Source organism: Halichoeres trimaculatus, unplaced genomic scaffold, assembly GCF_033239565.1.
Source record: "Halichoeres trimaculatus isolate MK-OKI-2021-1 unplaced genomic scaffold, fHalTri1.1 fHalTri1_scaffold_17, whole genome shotgun sequence".
Classification (NCBI taxonomy): Eukaryota; Metazoa; Chordata; class Actinopteri; order Labriformes; family Labridae; genus Halichoeres; species Halichoeres trimaculatus.
In genome coordinates this window covers 5,411,406-5,430,651 of record NW_027437195.1, presented here as the reverse complement: position 1 = coordinate 5,430,651, position 19,246 = coordinate 5,411,406, and the positions used below count along the sequence as shown (strand labels likewise).

General features: G+C 39.4%; 1 protein-coding gene across 3 annotated transcripts in view; it reads left to right on the top strand.

Annotated features, from left to right (window-relative positions):
* Positions 1–7,010: 7,010 nt before the first annotated feature.
* Positions 7,011–19,246, top strand: part of sobpa (sine oculis binding protein homolog (Drosophila) a) — a 75,997-nt gene continuing 63,761 nt past the window's right edge. For all 3 annotated transcript variants that reach the window (XM_074692418.1, XM_074692416.1, XM_074692415.1), the window contains exon 1: positions 7,011–7,348. In XM_074692418.1, the coding sequence (XP_074548519.1) occupies positions 7,253–7,348 (96 nt within the window). In that variant the 5' untranslated portion in view covers positions 7,011–7,252. The remainder of the gene's footprint in view (positions 7,349–19,246) is intronic.

Genomic DNA, 19,246 nt, shown 5'->3' with positions numbered 1-19,246 from the left:
CGTCATAAAACGTGTTGACGTCTGACGCAAAATTCCAGCACGGCCTACAGCTTCATTTATCAGACTCTTTTTCAGACACTCCTGTGAAACTCCCCATCTGGATGTAATGCACAGAATACAAATTATTTACACATAATGAATTAGAACCAGAATCAACTTAATTCGTTATCTTATGAAAAAAAGAAAAAAAAGATCATTTTTAATAGCACTCCCTCTGCATAAACATACAAAAGCAAATTAAAAAAAATAAATTAAGATAGGAAAACAAACATACAAACAAAATACTTTCGAAAAAATGCAACCATTAAGTTATATTGCAGTGTATAACGACTTTAAGAGAAATGTGCAATGGAAAAATGGAAAAATGGAAAAAAAAAACAGGCAGTTGATTTGCATGGAGTAATCTTAAAGATATATGACAGGAAAACTGTTCTTCCTATGTTTCGATGTGTGTGGAGTCTTAGGGGTCTGCAGAGATGTTTGGTACTTGCTACTGGGTCTGGGCCAAAATTAAACCCCCGATCAAGAGTATATCTGGGGTTAAAGTGGCTCAGGCGAGGTTATGTACAGGATATACAGGTTATAGTACATCCAGGAAGCATTCAGTGTTTTACTTTTTTCCACATTTTTTTATATTACAGCCATCTTTCCAAATGGTATAAATTAAATTTTCCCTAAAATTCTACAAACAACAAATTTTTACAAATTTATTAAAAACTAAACCGAGACATTGCATGTACTTGATTTAACAATATTCAGAAAAGGTATCAAATGCAGGAAATAAATTAGTTAATATCCCACAATATTTCCAAACCTAAACAAAATTAATTTCTCATTGTACTTAAGCAAACATACTATATATAGAGTAATATAGTCGTATAAATATACTGTAAGTACTCAAATATCATTCAAGTTTTCATTGGCACCTATGGACAGAGACACAGTTGGTCTTCCAGTACACAAGATAAAGTGAAAAGGTTCTAATTATAATTGCATAATTTATATCATAGTTGTAGGGACAAATGCAAATAGTTTTTTAAAAATATGAAATTTACTCAATTATTCAAGTGTTAAATAAGTTAATCTATGTAGTAAAGTGTAATTGCTGTTTTAAGGAACAGTTTAAATCATGGGAATGACTGCCAATAGCAATCAAAGTAAAGCCCAGTTGTCAAAGTGTAGAACATTTGTTCTATATATATAAAAAAAAAAATCATCTGCAAGTTCAAATTGCAATTCATTTTGTTTGAATCAAGAAAAACTTAGATTTTAGCAGTTCTTAAACTGTTAAAGTATTCATGTTTATGGAGTTTTGTGCTGCCAATTGGTTATTTTCTGATTTCAGTAAAGCAGTCAGACATACTTGGTTAACTCAGATTTTTCTGGACAGATTATGTCCCTCTTTTGTACTGGTAATAGAGATGGAACACACATTTAATGAGCTGTTTGCAGTGATTATTCTTCCTTGAATCAATCACTTTGTAAACCCCAAACCACCTGGCCAAAAGAGTATAGCTTGGGCTAGTCTGCTTTACACCCCCACCCCAGGGTATAATCAGGCTTGGGTATAGTTTGGACGAAGGGTTAATTTGGCCTGTTACACTGATGCAATTCCTGGATGGAGGGCAGGCTGACTCCAGCGATGTCTTTTTCTGTAGCCTCAACAGTTTGTTGTGGTCTGTGCCTGACGTGTTGGTAGGCAGAAGTAAACCAAACAGAGATAAAGCTGCAAATAACAGACTGGATGATGGATGAAGATGTAGAAGATGATGAGCAGTACCTGGGGCAGGTGAGTCTTCCTGATGGAGTCTATGTGGGAGGTCCACTTCAGATCATGGGAGATAGTGGATCCCACAGTAGTCCACTGTCAGTCTTAAGCAGGTTTATCTCCAGATTGTTTTGACCACACCAGAGGATCATCTGTTCCACCTTTTGTCTGTACACGGCCACATCACCATCCTGGATGATTATGATAGTATTGTCTGCAAACTTCAGGAGTTTAACAGAGGAGTCCCTTGGGGTTGTCCACTTTTGTTTAAGATTCATTTTATGTCACAAAGTTAGAAAGATAACAGAGTGCACAAATAAGTACACCAATTAAATCAAAGTCATCAATGGTGCCCTGTGAAAGCTGCGTGTTAATGCTTTACTTTTTAGCGTTGTTTAGCCCATGTTTAAGAATTCAAAACCTCAACTAGGGAAATAGTGAGACAATTTAATTAATTGCGTCACACCTTTTATGACTTTTCAACACTTTTCAAGACAGACAACAGAATGCTGTGGAAGTATGTCAGCTGTTATTCTTTTTGCGGTGTTTGCAGGTGTTAATAGGTTGCAGATTATTCTATGACTCACAGAACAACAACACTCAGACACCATCCACGGGGGGACATATAAGTCCTATGCGTAAATCAATTTCATGAACATAATGAATTTATTTAAATATGTTATAGCACATCGATCGATAACACAGAGTTCATTTACTTTGTATTTTGACTCCCAGTTCAAATAATAATTGTAAAAGTCAGAAAACATGAGAAGTGGTTTTGGGGGAAAACAATGAAAATGTATGTTGTTATATGTTTATAGTTTATGGTTTCCTTCTAAGAAGTAAGGCTTAATTGGGCAGAAATGCAGTGGGAAAGGTTATAAATAGTGACACATAAATAATATTCATTTAAAAGTCAGAATGCAAATGAAGGTCTGAAACTGGTTTTAAAATGTAAATTTTTGCTACCTTTCTTTTTTAATCTATTGGCAGTTCTTGTCAAATCATAAACTTTTTAAAACAAAGTATTTCTGTTAGCTGTGATGAAGCTATAACTTGTTTGATGCAATTTCTTTGTCTTAAAGATGATTCTTATTTTAACACAGATTTAAAGGATTACCATTTTAAAGAACAGCACAATGTAGTAACTATGTTCCATGAAAGATGGAGCTTGTACCACTGTTTTACTCAGCATCCCTGCAGAAGTAATGTGAGGTCACAGCTGCTCTCCATTTGCAGTGGATGTTATTATTTGCACATTTGCAAAGCTGCTGAATGGTAGCAGTACAGGCCTGATGCATTAATGTGGTTACTTATTGTTCGACAGCTATTGTGGGAACCCCTTAATGCTATGATGATGCTTTACTCTGTCTTCAGTGTTTGATTGATTAGCTGCTGTCTGGTACTTTGTTTTTATCCCACCCAGCTAACACTGCAACACTATATTTCTTGTATTTTCTGAAGAATATCACATCAAATCATATGTTGTATAAAAATCATATAAACTGGGGTAACTCTTGTGCTTTGGGGAAAAATGGTGTAAAATATAAAATATAAAATATCACTAATCATTGGTTGTTCTGACTATTGAAATATAGAAAAAGAGACCTTCCTGTTTCAGTTTTCATGTTCAGAGATAGATTTATGGTAAAAATGATTTAATCAAATCCATCTGCTTACTGAGCTGCAGGGAAAGCCTTCCAAGGACAGAGGGTAACAAAGAGCTGCAGTCCATAGCCTTAATGCACAGAGCAACCATTCATTTCATCCTGCAACTGGTTTTTAATTCATCCATACTCAGGATTACACAGTTTCACCTGGAGAAAATTATATGATAGAGCAACATCCAGTGATAGGAAACATCATCAACAAGCTCCAAGGATTGTTTCAAATTGTACATTCCGCAAATCTAGGGGGAAAAAAAAAGATACAATTTGCTGTTCATTTTGTGAGCCACAGGGTTACAGCTGTAAGAGAATCATCTGAGGGATTAAAGGTGGGCTCAAACAAGCTGCTGTGGCTGGAGGAAAAGCTCTGCTCGTGCTGCAGGTGAGCTGCTGGTTAGGAAGGCATGGAAAAGGCAGCAGCGTTACACACAAGTCGTCTCACCCTGACCCTCCATCACGGTTCACAGCTTCTGTTCCTCCGCTGATTTTCCGGCTCAAATGGGTGTCACAATGCCATGAGCAGCATCCCCCGGCACTCTCTGTGGCTTTCCACCTGCCAACTCATTGTTATTCCAATGGAAGTAAGAGGACAGCACACAGAGCAAACAGGTAAACTCGTGCCAAAAGCAGAAATATGTATTGAAGGGATCTAATTTATGAGCTTTTTGTGGCTTTATCTACAACAAACAACGATCCACATGACAAATGAGATTTGCAAAACAAAAGTATGAAAAAAAAATATCATGACTGGGTGCATTTGTATGAGATATCCTAGTGTGAAATAGACGTTATGAGTGCAGACCCTGACCACAGTTTCGTCCAATCACGTGTCAGCTTTGCCATGACAGTCATACCTGTACCAGGACCCTGGCACAGCTTGTGACACCTTCCTTGTGGTTCACCTGAAAAGTCCATGATGTTCACTGTTCAGCCTTGTAACCCTGAAAAATCTTAAGATCCTTTTTTTCCACTATAACTATTTGATGGAGCTTTCAGATTCTTCTGAGTGTTGGTAAGGAACGATGCAAACTGTCTGAGTTTAGATCTGGCCCACACCTTCCCTCACAAGTCTGAAAATGACAAACCTAAACTCTGAGAGCCTTGCAAATTGGGTACAAATAAAAAAAGATCTGAGACACATGATGGCTTATTGCATATTGTCACCTGGGGGGAACTCTGATGAGGAAGATGCAACGCTTGAGGGGAAAAAGAATCTCCATTTTAGGAATGATGCCTTAGTTGTTACAAAAGTTTTATTTATCCTTGTGCACTTTATTGCAAAGAGGTATCTGGCATACCACTTGTAGCTAAGTGGAATATACAAGTCCCTATTGGAATGTTCCATTTTTTTAACTGGTATACTAGCTTCATCAGTGGTATTTCTGTATTGTTTACGTGTATGTATAAAAAATAGTTAACACCCTTACTGCCAAATCTTTGCATTGGTCATGTTTTAATGTGTTTTTAAATGTCACCCTATTATAAATATTACAGTGAGCAGCTGATTATGGTTGATCAGCTAACTTGGTTAGCATTAGCCTAGCCACTGTGTCCAGTCTGACTATATTGAATACAAAGTATTGATTCTTCTTCTTTGACATTTACCACTACCTGCTGTACACATTACAAACAAACAAACAAACAAACAAACAAACTAACTAACTAACAAAATTTCTTGATAAATGCTTGGGACCACCCCTACAGAGCCATACGCCATTCTAAAGCATTTAAAGTAACTAAAGCTCCTCATTACTGCCATCATTATAATTGTGATTAAACAAAATACCTCAGTAAGTGTGATTAAGACATGCCTTTTAAGAAAATCACCTGTTTTCATAAAATGGATAAATGCACACCACTGATGGAAAAGACATTCCAGTTTGGAAACTGGAATATGCCTATGCAGACCTGGTATACCAGTTTTCAAACTAGAATATGCCACTGAGAAAATGGCATGATGAATTGACAACTGGGATATGCCACTAAAAACCTGGCATACCAGTTTTCAAATTGGAATATGCCTATACAGAAATGGTATACCACTTTTCAAACTGGAATATGCCACAAAGGAACTGGCATGCTGGATTGAAAACTGGGATATGCTACTAAGGAACTGGCAAACCAGTTTTCAAACTGTAATGTGCCACTAAAGAAATGGCAGTCTGGATTGAAAACTGGAATATAATACTAGAGAAATGGCATTCCATTTTTTAAACTAGAATATGCAACTAAAAACCTAGCATAGTGGTTTTCAAACTGGAATATGTTACTAGAGAACTGGTATACCAGTTTTCAAACTGGAATATGCCACAAAGGAACTGGCATGCTGGATTCAAAACTGGAATATGTAACTTGAGAACTGGCATACCAGTTGCCAAACTGGAATATGCCACTAAGGAAATGGCATTCCAGTTCTTAAACTGGAATATGCAACTAGAAACCTGGCATGCTGGTTTTCAAACTGGAATATGTAACTTGAGAACTGGCATACCAGCTTTCAAACTGGAATATGCTGCTAAGGAACTGGCATGCCAGTTTACAAACTGGAATGTGCCAATAAGGAACTGGCATGCTGGATTGAAAACTGGAATATGCCACTACGGAACTGGCATGCTGGATTGAAAACTGGAATATGCCACTACGGAACTGGCATGCTGGATTGAAAACTGGAATATGCCACTAAGGAACTTGCATGCTGGATTCAAACCTGGAATATGTAACTTGAGAACTGGCATACCAGTTGCCAAACTGGAATATGCAACTAGAAACCTGGCATGCTGGTTTTCAAACTGGAATATGTAACTTGAGAACTGGCATACCAGTTGTCAAACTGGAATATGCCACTAAGGAACTAGCATACTAGCTTTCAAACTGGAATATGCTGCTAAGGAACTGGCATGCTGGATTGAAAACTGGAATATGCCACAAAAAAAAAAACAAAAAAAAAACTGGCATACCAGTTTTCAAACTTGCATGCCACTAAACAACTGGCATATTCCACCCAGCCAATGGCATGCCAGATACCCCTTTCTATCTCCTGGAGTTTTTGTCTCTGGCTGTGTTCCTTTCATTGTTTCAGGAGGCTGCATTACTATCATGCTCAGGCCACATCATCAGGCTCTACATGCCGATCAAATTGTTTTAATCCTTGCAGCATCTAAGTGATTTACAGTTCTACCCTTGAGCAAGGCACTACACCCATCACAAATGCACAGTTTCTCTGGTTGAAAAGATATCCTAAAGCACTTGCAGCTAAACCCAGTAAAACTTCCAGACTTGTGTTTTAGGTGTGTGTGAAGTGAGGAAATCTGTAACTGACAAAGAAACTTGATGTCCCTTTCTTCCACCATCAGTAGGTTGTTGGACTCCACTGATGAACAAAAGTGGGTTTAGTGGCTGTGTGGGCACCTGTTTGCTGCTTGCAGACTGTCACCATGAAGGAGCAGCGCTAAGTGGATGTGACTGCTCTGATTGCACTCCCTGGGAAAGCGAGAAGAAATAGCCTACCTCTGATCATCAACGCGTCATATAATGTTTCAGCGCACGCCCCTCCCCCTGTCTCGTTTTTTCCCCTCACTCAACCTCTCCTTTGACTCACAGAGGCGGCTCACCACTGGTGCACGGACCGTGGAAGATACGGGCGGAAGATGGCTGACTTAGCCGGGCACCGCGAGCCCTCGGCGGCATCAGCAGCGTCACTCGGGTCGCTGAAAAGCTGCAAGACATCCGCTGTCTGGCGACTGTAAACAGCTGCTTCTCTCGCCCCCTCCTCTCCCCTCCTCACCGCAAATATTGACAGAAGTATCACAGAGAAAATATGGCAGAGATGGAAAAAGAGGGCAGACCTCCGGAAAATAAAAGGAGCCGAAAACCAGCTCACCCGGTGAAGAGGGAAATAAATGAAGAGATGAAGGTAAAAGGAGCTCTGTGTGCCCGGCTGCATGTGATTACGCGTGGAAACAGAGTGGTTGTGAGAGGCATGCATGTCTGTTGAGGCACTAACAAGGCGTCCTCAGTGGAAATTTAAGATGCACTCAGGTGAAATCGGCTGCATGGTAGTCAAACTTTGATTTATGATTTTTCTACTCAAGTTCCATTGTCATGTATCCACGCTGAGTGCCAGCCTGAGGCAGCGCACCCTGCCAACACGCCGCCTGCACAATGGATGCGGCACCCATTCACTGCTGCTGTTCTAGTAAGTTTTGGATCAGTGAGAAATAGAGGGAACGTTCCTGTCGCTTCGTGTCATAATTCCTCTGTTTGTGTGCCCTGCCTTTCACGGCTTACCGAGAGTTAATGGAAAATCCAGTGCGTCAGTGAAGGCGTCAACAGTGCCTCTACTATTACTATTAATACTGTTACACTACGGCGCAGCGGAAAACAGCCAGTGTGCATAATTAGTATAAATCAATGGGGGAACACTCGCCGTACACAATGCTTTCTGCGTAGATTTGCGTGGTGCATGTGTGTTTTGAGTGTGTGTGTGTGTGTGTGTAGGTGTGTGTTGCCCAGCTGCCCAGAGGCGTGTGATCCAGATGTGCGTCTTTGGGCTTTACGCACTCGACAAGAGCACATTGTGTCGGCCTGCACTGCTCTCCCCTGAAATAATCACACACACGTTGTTTCTATTCGTGTTTTTTTTCTCTGCTCGCTACACATTGTGATATTTGAGCTCCGCGCGGTTTTATTGTGGAAGGAAGAAGAAAAGTGTTCCCTGGCATTGGTGTGTGTGAGGCTCAGGCTGTGGTGTCCGCTTTGTCTTCATCTCTTCATTGTTTGTACACATTTGGCCGGGGACACTGAGTGTTGGGCTGGTATGGGTGGAACTGCAGGTGATCACATCGAGGAGGAGAAGAGTGGAAATTGTGATTTTTGGCTTTTAAGAGAAGGAGGAGGAGGGGGGAAAGCGGTGGAGGCTTAGTCTCCTGAAACAACCCTGGAATAAAGCCTTTTTGTGTTTGGAGCTCTCCAAAATACAAGCTGCGTTCATGTGACATTGCATGTTGAATTTTACAGTTAAACAGAAAAATAATGCGGGTTTTATTGATGAAATTCAAATGCTTTGTTGGCTGCAGAAGCTGCGTTTATCATCATTATTACAGAGCCTTTAGTGAGAGGCAGTAAACTACAGTAATGCTGCTTTGAAATAAGCCTAAAGCTGATAACACTGATTGAAAGCTAGTTTCACTCATGATATAGAGGACTGTAATTATGTATTTTTCTTGTTAGTTGTAGCATAAACAGATGCTTTCCTCATCCGTCCTTTCTTCAACATGCGTTAGAGGTCTGCAGAGACAGAATTTCTTTCATTAGCAGAATTATGGAGTACTTCTTATCTTGAATATTTCTCAATTGATTAAAAAAATATTTTTCTGGTGCAGAATTTGTGCAGAATTACAGCTCATCTGTCTTCCTTCCCTGTGTCTGGGTGATTGGGGGGTGTCTACTGAGAAATTTCCTTATTCCTGTTTTCAGGGGAGCACTTGGGGTGGTCTCAGTGGAGCATTTTGAATGAAGGAAATCTTCACCAGCATCATTTAGAGTGTCCTCTCGGCACACTTTAACCCATTTTATTTGGTCATTTGTAGCAGAGGGAAAAAAAAGCACCTATCAGGCTGAATGTAGAAAAAAATAACAAATGTCCTCTTTGAATTTTTATTAGACCGGACAAATAATTATGTCAGCCATCCATCAAACATGGCGTTTTTTTTTTTTGCAGGTCTTTAAGTTGAACTGTCAGGGGTCATCATTCAAAGTTCAGTGAATCGACATTTCTGTCAATATGTGAAACATCTCATTTCATAAAAGCCACTTCATTCATAATTTGTTCTGTCCAGCTGAAATCAGTCAAACTGTGTGTCTGAGATTAGAAGTGAAAGGCCGTATATTTAGTGTCTTTGTGTGTCTTTGGTGCTGTTTTTGAGGGTGTGTTGCTAAAATCAGTCCCACAGCAGCTTCAGAGTCTCCCATCAATACCAGGGGAAGCTCCTGAATGGAACAGCCGCTGTGGTTAAGGTGTCATAACACTTTCATTGGCTAAACAAGTTCGATTGTAGCTCATTATGCAACCTTGAATTTCATCTCCTATTGCCGAACACACACAGACATACTTAAGTGTCTACAGATTTAATTTAGGAAAACACGGTCCAGAAATAGAACCAGAGGAAGGAGGAAAAAAACCTGTAAGCTACCTCCTTTCCTAAATTATTTGAGCTAAAGTGGAGTCATTTTGATCAAATATGGATGCATTCAATATGAATTAAATGGAGTAATTGTTGGGTAGATTCTAATAAAACTAAATCTGGAAAGCTCGTCAACACCTGCAGAGAGACTTTATTAACCCTATGCAATTGTTGCTGCAAAGTAAGTTGAATTGATTTTCTGCATGAAAGCAGTCCTGCTGTTAGGGACAAAAGGCTCCAGTTTGTGCTCCTCTCTCATCTTCAACGTTTCAGACCAATGCTGGAGGAAAAACACACACACACACACACACACACACACACACACACACACACACACACACACACACACATAGACACACACAATGTGCCCTTGTGAAGGATCATACTTAGAAAAACCAAACAGTCTGACAGTGTTTCCTTCATCTGGCTGCTTAATGTGTGCCACGGTAAAATAAGCCCCGGTGAGTAATCAAGGAGAAGGAGGAGTGGGCATGGAGGGGATATGAGAGGCTGGAGAGTGGGCTAGGAAACAGAGGAGAAAGGAATGTATACAGCACAGGGCTGGCTAAGCTGTAAAAACTGTAATCTGAGTGTCTCAGCTGGATCAGATATCAAGGAAAGTAGAGGGAAATGAAAGCAGAGGAGAGGGAGAGGCCGAGGAGGAGGAGGAGGAGGAGGAGAGAGGGAGCAGGGGAGTGGAAAAGTGGAGAAGGAGAAGAAGGAGGAGGAGGAGGCGAAGGGAAACTTGGCGTGTGGATTGGGGAATGTTATCACGGTGTACAGTGACCTGCTCTGGTTTCTCCCCGCGAGGTATCTGATTCTCCCTGCCATCATTACCACAGGCCCCGCTGACCATGAAGGGTCTGACTGGAGGAAAACAAGGGAGGAGACACAACTTTAAATGCACTTTTATCCTCATCTGTCTCTGAATTCATGACGGAGGAGTGCCAGCTGTGAATCTGTACTTAAAAGTATTATCCCTAATTATTCTGCAAAGACTCTGGGAAGCTAACAGTTTATCTCTGACTGTGCTCCTAGCCTTAAATGGACAAGATGGATTCAGTCCTGCTGATATTTTGCCTTTTTCTTCTGACATTTAAGATTAAAAAGGAAGATATCACTCACAATCTGAGGTAAAAACCCAAAGTGCTTCATGAAAGTATCGGTAAAAGCAGCGGGATTGAGAATCTGATGGCACAAAAAGCTTTAATTTTACACAAAGTCTTGAAGGAGATACACTCTGATGGACGAAATGGTCAAAGTCAATTCACCAACAGCACAGTTCATAGAGACCATTGTTACAGAAAAATCCAATATATTAATTTTGGTGATTCCAACACCTTGAGCAAAATCATTTTGTGCGATGTAGGAAAACACAAGAGGACAAACTGATCTAGGACGCAGACATCTCTCATGTTCGGATGCAGATCATCTTTGTTTTTATCAATGGAGTCTGGTGGCTTTAGAGAGAGTGTGTAACGGCTGCTTCTGGTTGTAAAAATAGCAACTCTGTTGGGATCCTTTCTTTTATGTTGTTAGGTAATTAAATGAACACTCTGAGCTGTCAGAGAGAGAAAAAAACAGGGTGTGTAAAGATTATGTGACTGAGGTGGTCCAGCTGGGACACTGAGTCATGCAGGGGTGGTAAGAAGTGGGCACAAGCTTGAAGGAATAACACAAATTTTACCTTTTCATGTCTGATTGTTGTTTCACTTTAATGTACCATGTTATTCTCCTCCATCCCCGTACATTAGGATTCTTCATGATAGCACATTTTGTCACAAGAGAGCCAGAGGAGATTTTTTTTTTTTTTTGTGAAGTTAAATTTTTATGAACACAGGGGGCGCCAAAACAGACAAAATTATATGTTCTTAACAGGAGCTTTGAGTGCAGAAAAATAAAACATGCTACAAGCAAAGGTGTTACATACCAGACTGATAAAACAAAACTCAAATAGTTAAGCCTAACACAAGTCACATCATAGGTGGTACTTCTAGCTTGTGACGTTACCAAAGCGTACAAAATAAATTCTGAAATTAAGATTAAATTAATTAATTACTTTTCATTCTTTAAAAACATAGTATTTATTTGTTCATTTGTTATGAGAAATGGTAATTCAGCTTCTGCCTCTTGGATTCAGAGGGATAATTTGGTTTCCCTAAGCAGAAAGCTGTCTCAAAGCTACATAAAAGTTGTGTTTAAAATTAAACAGATTTTAATTTTAAAAAAGCTTTAGCTCATTTAAGGCAGCAGCAAAACCAGTATTAAGATTATAAAACATTATTGTCCATTTATCCATCACTTATCCATCACTTATCCCGCACAGTAGGGCAGGGACTTGAAAGCTTGGTAATTTAATTTCTACAAAATAAGCCCCAATGTTGTCCAGGATGAATCTGCAGAACAATGGTTAAAACTAAAAACTAAAAAAAAATGTGCTGGTTGAATTAAAAATAACTTATTGGACTTGATATTATCTACATTGTCCTGATAAGTACAGATAAAATCGTAATTTGAGGCCTTACAAACTAAAAGAGGAGGATAAAATTGATTGCGTTAAATGATGTCTTTATCCATCAAGCAAAAAAGAAACATAGCTGAAGTGGCTTGAAACGAGTTTATCTAATAAGTACATCTTTTATCCAGAAACAAATTAAAAAGAAAGTTGCTTGGTACATTGGCAGCCATTTGGAGACATTTCAGGCAGGACGTTCTATAGTTTTGCCTGTAGTAGCTTGTTATAATATGTATTTCTGGACTTGTCTGGTCAGTGCAGCTTGTAATATGTTAAATGTGACATTTTGAATGGAAATTAGACAAAGAATAGGCAGGCTTTGATTTTTGTGTGACCAATATGCAGCCCCCCAGCTGAGGCCATGGTTTGACTCTCAACAGATCAACTTATGTAAGAGGTACAGGACAAGACACACACAAAATGAACCATCACCAATTATCAATGCAAAACTGAAACATTTAAATCACAAACACAAGACAAGCTAAATATTACAAACCTCTGAGCAAGGTGTAGACTTAGAGAACTGTTTAAACTCTGTACACAACCAACTGCTAAAATACACAGTGAACAAACCCTGCAATATTTACAAAAACACTTCAAATGACAGTGACTTGATGCCAAACAAAAAAACAAACAAACAAACAAACAAACAAACAAACAAGGTTAAGCCAGTAAGTGTCACCCATAGACCGTTTATTGAGTGGACAGCGTGGCTCTGCCATTTATCATTATATGGTTCTGATGCCAAAATACCCCCGTCACAGGCGCAGACATTGGTAGCATTGTGCAGCCAGAGTCTGTGCAGTAAAGACTGTGAGGGATTCTGGGAGAATCTGAGTGGAGCCGGGTGACAAAAATAATAATTTTTTGTTTTTCCTTGGAGAGTCTAATCACTTCTTGACTCTATCTCCCAATATATTTTACAATCCTGGAAAAAAATACACAAGAATGGCAGCTGTCAATCATCATTGAACGTGACGTAAAATCTTGTTTTTAACCTCTTATATCTAATGAAAACGAAACTTTTCAGAAAAAAGAAGACCTGAATACAAGGCAGCCAAATGGTATCTTTAAACCAACACAACAATCAGACATGAGAAACATTTCTATGAGGTGTATTATTTTTTTAAAATTTGATCACAGCCCATCTGGAATGGCTGGAAAGCTGGATTTTTGACCTATACTGCAGATAGTCACCAGGGGGAGCAGTTTTTGTGGAGACCTCACTTCGAGCCAAGCAAGATGACATCTATTTTTTTTTTCCGGTCTATGGTGTCACCAGACACAGAGCCAATGAGAAGCAGCTCTGTGGTGGCTTCCTCAGTGAAACATTCAGAACAACAATGAACATTAGACACTACTACTACTACTACTACTACTGCTACTACTTATACTGCTACTACTATTAATAATAATAATGAATGATTGAATGAATGAATAATTGCCCCAGCTAAGGAGAAGCTACTACTTCTATATGTTTAACTTTTCTTTAGCCTGTGTGAAATAATTTTTACCGGGGCATCAAAAAGGTCATATCTTATCTAACACCTGGCAGGAAGTACCTACCTGCATCACTTTTACAGTTTTATTTCCTGCACTACCAACACTGAACCCAGTCTTTAAAATAAATGCCCGACTCAGTTTAATCAATAAGGAAAAAAAGAACATTAAAACAAACAAAAGAATAGGAATAACCTTGAAACAAAAACATCAAAAACTAGACGGTAGCACCTTTTTTATGCCTAATGACTAGTACCTGGGTCATTTACACAGTATGTCCTCTAGGGGTTGCAGTTCTCACTGAACTTTTACAGCACCAGTGGAATAACAGAAAATGACATTATTTCTTTACTCTAACAGTCACATTAGGAAGGTTTAACATCCAGAGTTTCATCTAGACTGTACATAATTAATATATAAAGCCATCCTGTTTCAAACAATTGTTTCATGAGCTGCTGGTTTGAAGCTGTGAGTTTTTGGATGTAGACATTCAGTGTTGCTGGAGCCAGAGGGAGCATGTCTTATAAGAGGGATGATGTGTTGTACGTGTGTCTGCCCTGGTAGCTAACTGTCATACACTGCTTTATTATTTCATTTTATTTTATTGTCAAGACTCTTTGAGTACTTAGAGAAGTGCTGTGAAAGTCATTTAATGTTTTAATCATTGATTATTCCTTTAATTATTGCTGTAAAATAAGTAATCGAGGGACCACAGTGTAACAGAAGTCAGTCGCTCTACAAAAATCTTACCGTTTCCAAAATAATCGAACAACCTTCCCATTGACCTTTTGCTCTGTTTGAGGTTTTTGGAAGACTTTAGGATAAATAAATCTGCTAAAAGAGATTGAGTCTGTGTCTGAGCAGATCAAACAGCTTTACATCCAGAATTACATATAGACATCTGTAGCTGCCTCTGTGCCTCAAACGCCTCTTCCTCCACCAGAGCCAAAGTTGGTGCTGCAGCTTTCATCAGCCGCCAACCAGGATTAGATTGCACTCTTAATATTACTCCCACTTTCTCAAAGTAGTGGGGTGACACAGAGGACAGGGTGGCAGGACTGAAAGAGAGACGCACAGAGAAAGAGGCTGTGTTTTTGTCACAGGGATGTGCTTATTCAACAGCATCCGTTTTACTTGACACCGCATTCAGGTTGATTAAACTCATTTGCCCAAAAGGAGGATATTCTTCTCCAAGCGTCTGCTTTCTTTCAAGGGTTTATCCTTGTTGTTGGGCTAATTATTGGCACATGTGTTTGTAGAGATGCGCAATGATGAGTCTGTGAGATCAATCACTTTTCTTCATGTTCTGACCTGGCGACAGCCCCTGTGAGCAAGACATAGAGTTCTCCCATGAGAAAACATCTGCTCAGTTCATATATCATCTCAACTTAACTGAAATTATTTTTAAGCTGCCGGAAACTCTCATCTGCTTCATCTTCATCCATATGCTCAGGCTGTACCTGATTAACAGTTAGCATCCACAGAGTACAATGAAGATTCAGTCCAGGATTCCACTCATTGTCATTTCAGCTTCACTTTTATCAGATCTGAATCAGACATTTGATCATTAATGTAAAAAAAAGTTTGACTATCAATCCTGTAAACCAGTCAAAACTAGCATCCTGGAGCAATGATTTACACTATGATCATTGGCTGCTAACTGACTGCTAAGCCACGCCCCCTTCAACTCACAAAAAAGTGAGTGAGAAGGTTGATAAAAAGCTTCAGTTACAGACTAAATTTACAGCTCCCAGAGCAAACCTGATAAACAGCATCTGGTTAGCATTAGCATCTCAGACAACAAGACAGAGGATCAGCCTTGGTCAGGACAAAAATATAACTTCCTTTTTACCAGCTTTACCAAGAGTGTGTCTCTGTTAGATTGGAGCTACAGGATTTACACTGAATCATTCAGCATATTTACCAACCTTTGTTATCTTGGCGATTACAGATAAGCTAATAAAGCTAAGCTCCAGACGCTAACATTAGCTTAACTAGAGCCCTTTGGACAACAGCTAACAATGATGTACGATCACCAAAGAACAAAACAGGCCGATGAACTCCCAACAAACAAAGTGACATGATGAACAACACAGCTAGGAGCTAACGTTAGGCTAACTTTAGCTAAGAACGGAGATGATAAAGATAACCATATATTTCTTTCCAGCAAAGTGACAATATGTTGCCTCAAATATGATGTCAGCTTACCTTAGAACAGACAGAGACTGCGCAACTTTATCCAAAGAAGACACTTTTCTGTTTTGAGATGTGTTTAAAGAAAGGGTAAAAAATACACCCTACTACCCAGCCTCTCAGGATACATTGTGTCAGAGTTGCATGTACCCCATGAACACTGTTCGACCTTTTTTAAACTCAAAACGTCAAAAAAACTTCATAAAACTGAGCAAAAATGTTTGAGCGTTTGGGAATGGTTATTCACACTGTGATTGGCTCAGCATGATTAAAGGCGGACTTAGCTATAAGTTAATCATTGACAAAAGCAGAAAAAGTGTGCAGCATGGTTGCATGATTTTTTTTTTTTTTTTGGTATGTGTGTATTAGTTTTGTAGAAACATAACACTCGCTGATGCCATACATCCATTATTTGGTAATACAATCAAAGCTGATGTAAGATGTCTACACCAAATTTACTATGGTTTGATAAATCAGTTGGTAACTCACCACCCAGTTAATGGTTCTAATAAATTATCCGAATAACTTGTGAAAGATAAATCGATCCATAAAGAACAGACTGATACAAAGCGATACAGCTTTAATCACAGATAAACTGTAATCATATCAGAGCTCATATATCAGCTTAATTAATCCACTGTGAGTTTGTTTCTGGTGGGAAACCCAAGAAAAGAGGTGGAAACAGAAACGGTGAAAGAGGCTAGAGACACAAAACAAGAAGCTACAACAGAGTAATCTTCAAAGTAAAGACAGCACACAGAGCAGACGCTGTATGGGATACAGCCGTGGTGGTTATACAGTGAGAGAAAAGAAGCAGTCTAAGGTTCTGACAGTGAGGAGGAGGAGGAAATCCTCCGTCAGGTGCAGAGCTGGTTAATGGGGCACTGCTCACCCTGTTTTGGCTCCAAATTGTTTCAACAGCCCGCTCATTATACAGTATACAGGGCTAACATCCTGCATTGGTTGAACCAGCACAAAATTGAGGTGCACCCATATTTTTCATTGTGCCACCTCTGGTTTATATTTGACTAACGGAAACTCCTCTTTGGCAATGCTGTGTGCAAAATATAATTTGATTATCATTTCTGATTCCCCAAAGGTTAGACTTGATTATTACTGCCTGCTGCTGAATGCAGATGGGAAAGGGGCCACTCTCTCTACACTAGCATACAGTGTGTTTTTATGACATGTTGTATTTTTTTAAGTTTAGATGCGAAATGTAGTCGACCCGCTCACAAATGCACTATTACCGACCACTCCTGACAGTAAACACAGTGCATTGCGTTCCATCCTTTGTTGAACCTCAGCCAAGGAAATAGTTTAACCAGTGCCAGCAGGAAGATTACATTTTGGACTTTTTTATATGAGTTTTAGGGCCAGGCTATATCTTATAATAATAATTATAATACATTTTATTTATAAAGCCTGTTTCATTAGATGATCTCAAAGTGCTACAGCCTAATAAAACCTGAAAATGAAAAATTAAAAGAAATAATACAATAAAAGAGGAGACAATAAAAACAAATTCAAAACAATTTAATGTGAAAGTCTTATAAAGTACAAAGGTGGCTAAAAGCTTTGCCAATAAGAAATGTCTTAAGCCCCTTTAAACAGTCTCAGACTCGGCTATCTTAGACTTGGTTGTGTCCTCTAGTTCAGAGTCTGATGTTATCACTGAAGGACTGGGGTTTGGCATCTTACCAAACTAGGCTTAGTGTTCTTAATGGAAAAACTTTTAATCTGTTTTTCTTTTCTCTGTTTCGGTTCGCCTACACTGGGGCCCAGGTTGCTCACAATTTTTAACCGGTGCAGCATCAGGTGCATAGGTGCGAATCAGAGAGGTGTTAGTGGCACTCTCAAAATTTTGGTTGCACCCTGGGGCCCTGCTTATTTTTTTCTGATAGTGACTGAGACTGAAAAATGCAAAGCCTTGTAACAACTCCATGAGTAAGGGCCTGTGTCCACTAATCATTTTTAAGTGCTAATTTCTCTCCGTATCAGCTTTTTTTTTTGTCTCTGTTCTCTCAGCACCCTTTGTATTGCAATGAATTGACACCTCTGTGCTCATTGCTGTCAGATCTCTTTCACTAACCAACCAAAATCAAGAAATCACAGAAAAATAAAGGTAGAGACCCAAATAGATGAGAAACTTGTTTTTGGGACAGTGTACCCCCAGGTTGACACGCTTTTACTAGGTCATGGTCACTTTCCTCTGCTTTTATGTTTTTTTTTGTGAAAATTTCTGTGGAGAAAAGCAAATATGAATCATACAGAGGAATGTAAAAAAATATGAATGGTGAATACTGAGAGAAGCTGTTAGTGGGAACAGGCCCTTACTGATGGGTGCAAAGTCAGTCTGGAGAAATGACCAAAAACAATAAGTTCTCCAATAGTTTTCAATGTTGATTTAATTCCCAGATTTTTATGTATCTGTGTTTATATAAGACCTACAGTTTTTAGGTGACAACACTGAGTCCATAAGGGCATCATGGGATATGAACCTCAACCAGAATGTTACCTTAGCATCACTGTTTAACGGAGCTGACCTGCACTAATGTGAGTTTTAGACGAGGATAACGTGTTGAGTACAGAGCACCACACAGGCATGACACAGCTACTAATTCGTATTTATTGGACATTTCTGTTGAATATTAAAGTTTTCTCTGGGTTCTCTGCAGAACACAAAGGTGTGTGTGCAGCTGTCAGAACCTAACTTTAGCTGCGCTCAGGCAGTGGCACTAAATCTGACTTCCAGGAACCTTCAGGCAGAGAGCACACTGCTGTCACTCATCACCGTTCAAGCACAAGTCTTTTTTAAACCAGAGCTGTCCTCATTAACAGCCGTCACCGCTTTATCATCATTTTGAAAACCTCTGTGACAAAAATCAGAGATTGTAAGCGCTTTAATCAAACTTTAACTGTTTTAAACAAGTGCTGCGACTCCTGTCATCGTTGCATCAGCGTTAATTGGCTGAGACTGTCTATCTCATGTGGTCTGAAACTTCCAGAAGTTTTACTGTTGTGAACTGTTTTGCAGAAACAGATGTGTGCGTGGCATTTCTCATCCACAGCAAAATGATGCTTACTTCACCTGTCACTGACTCAAACCGTGGCCTGCACCTTTATGCAACGTCTTCCCATTGACCAAGCCACCACAGTGGTGTTTCATAGCAGGCAGATCAATACCTCCTGTCATTCTGCATCAATAAGGGCCTCCAATCACCAGTCCACATCTACAGTTTAACAAAAACTATATACTCTGTGTTATGATCAAATGTCCTTCCACAGACTGCTCAGAAACAGACGAGATGTGCTGGTGAAGGAGGAGGAAAGTGTCTCGATTATACAGTCTGAACAAACAGCATTGAGCTGTGTGTGTGTGTTTCTGCTCAATGCTGCTGTAACTTTCTTGCTATAATTC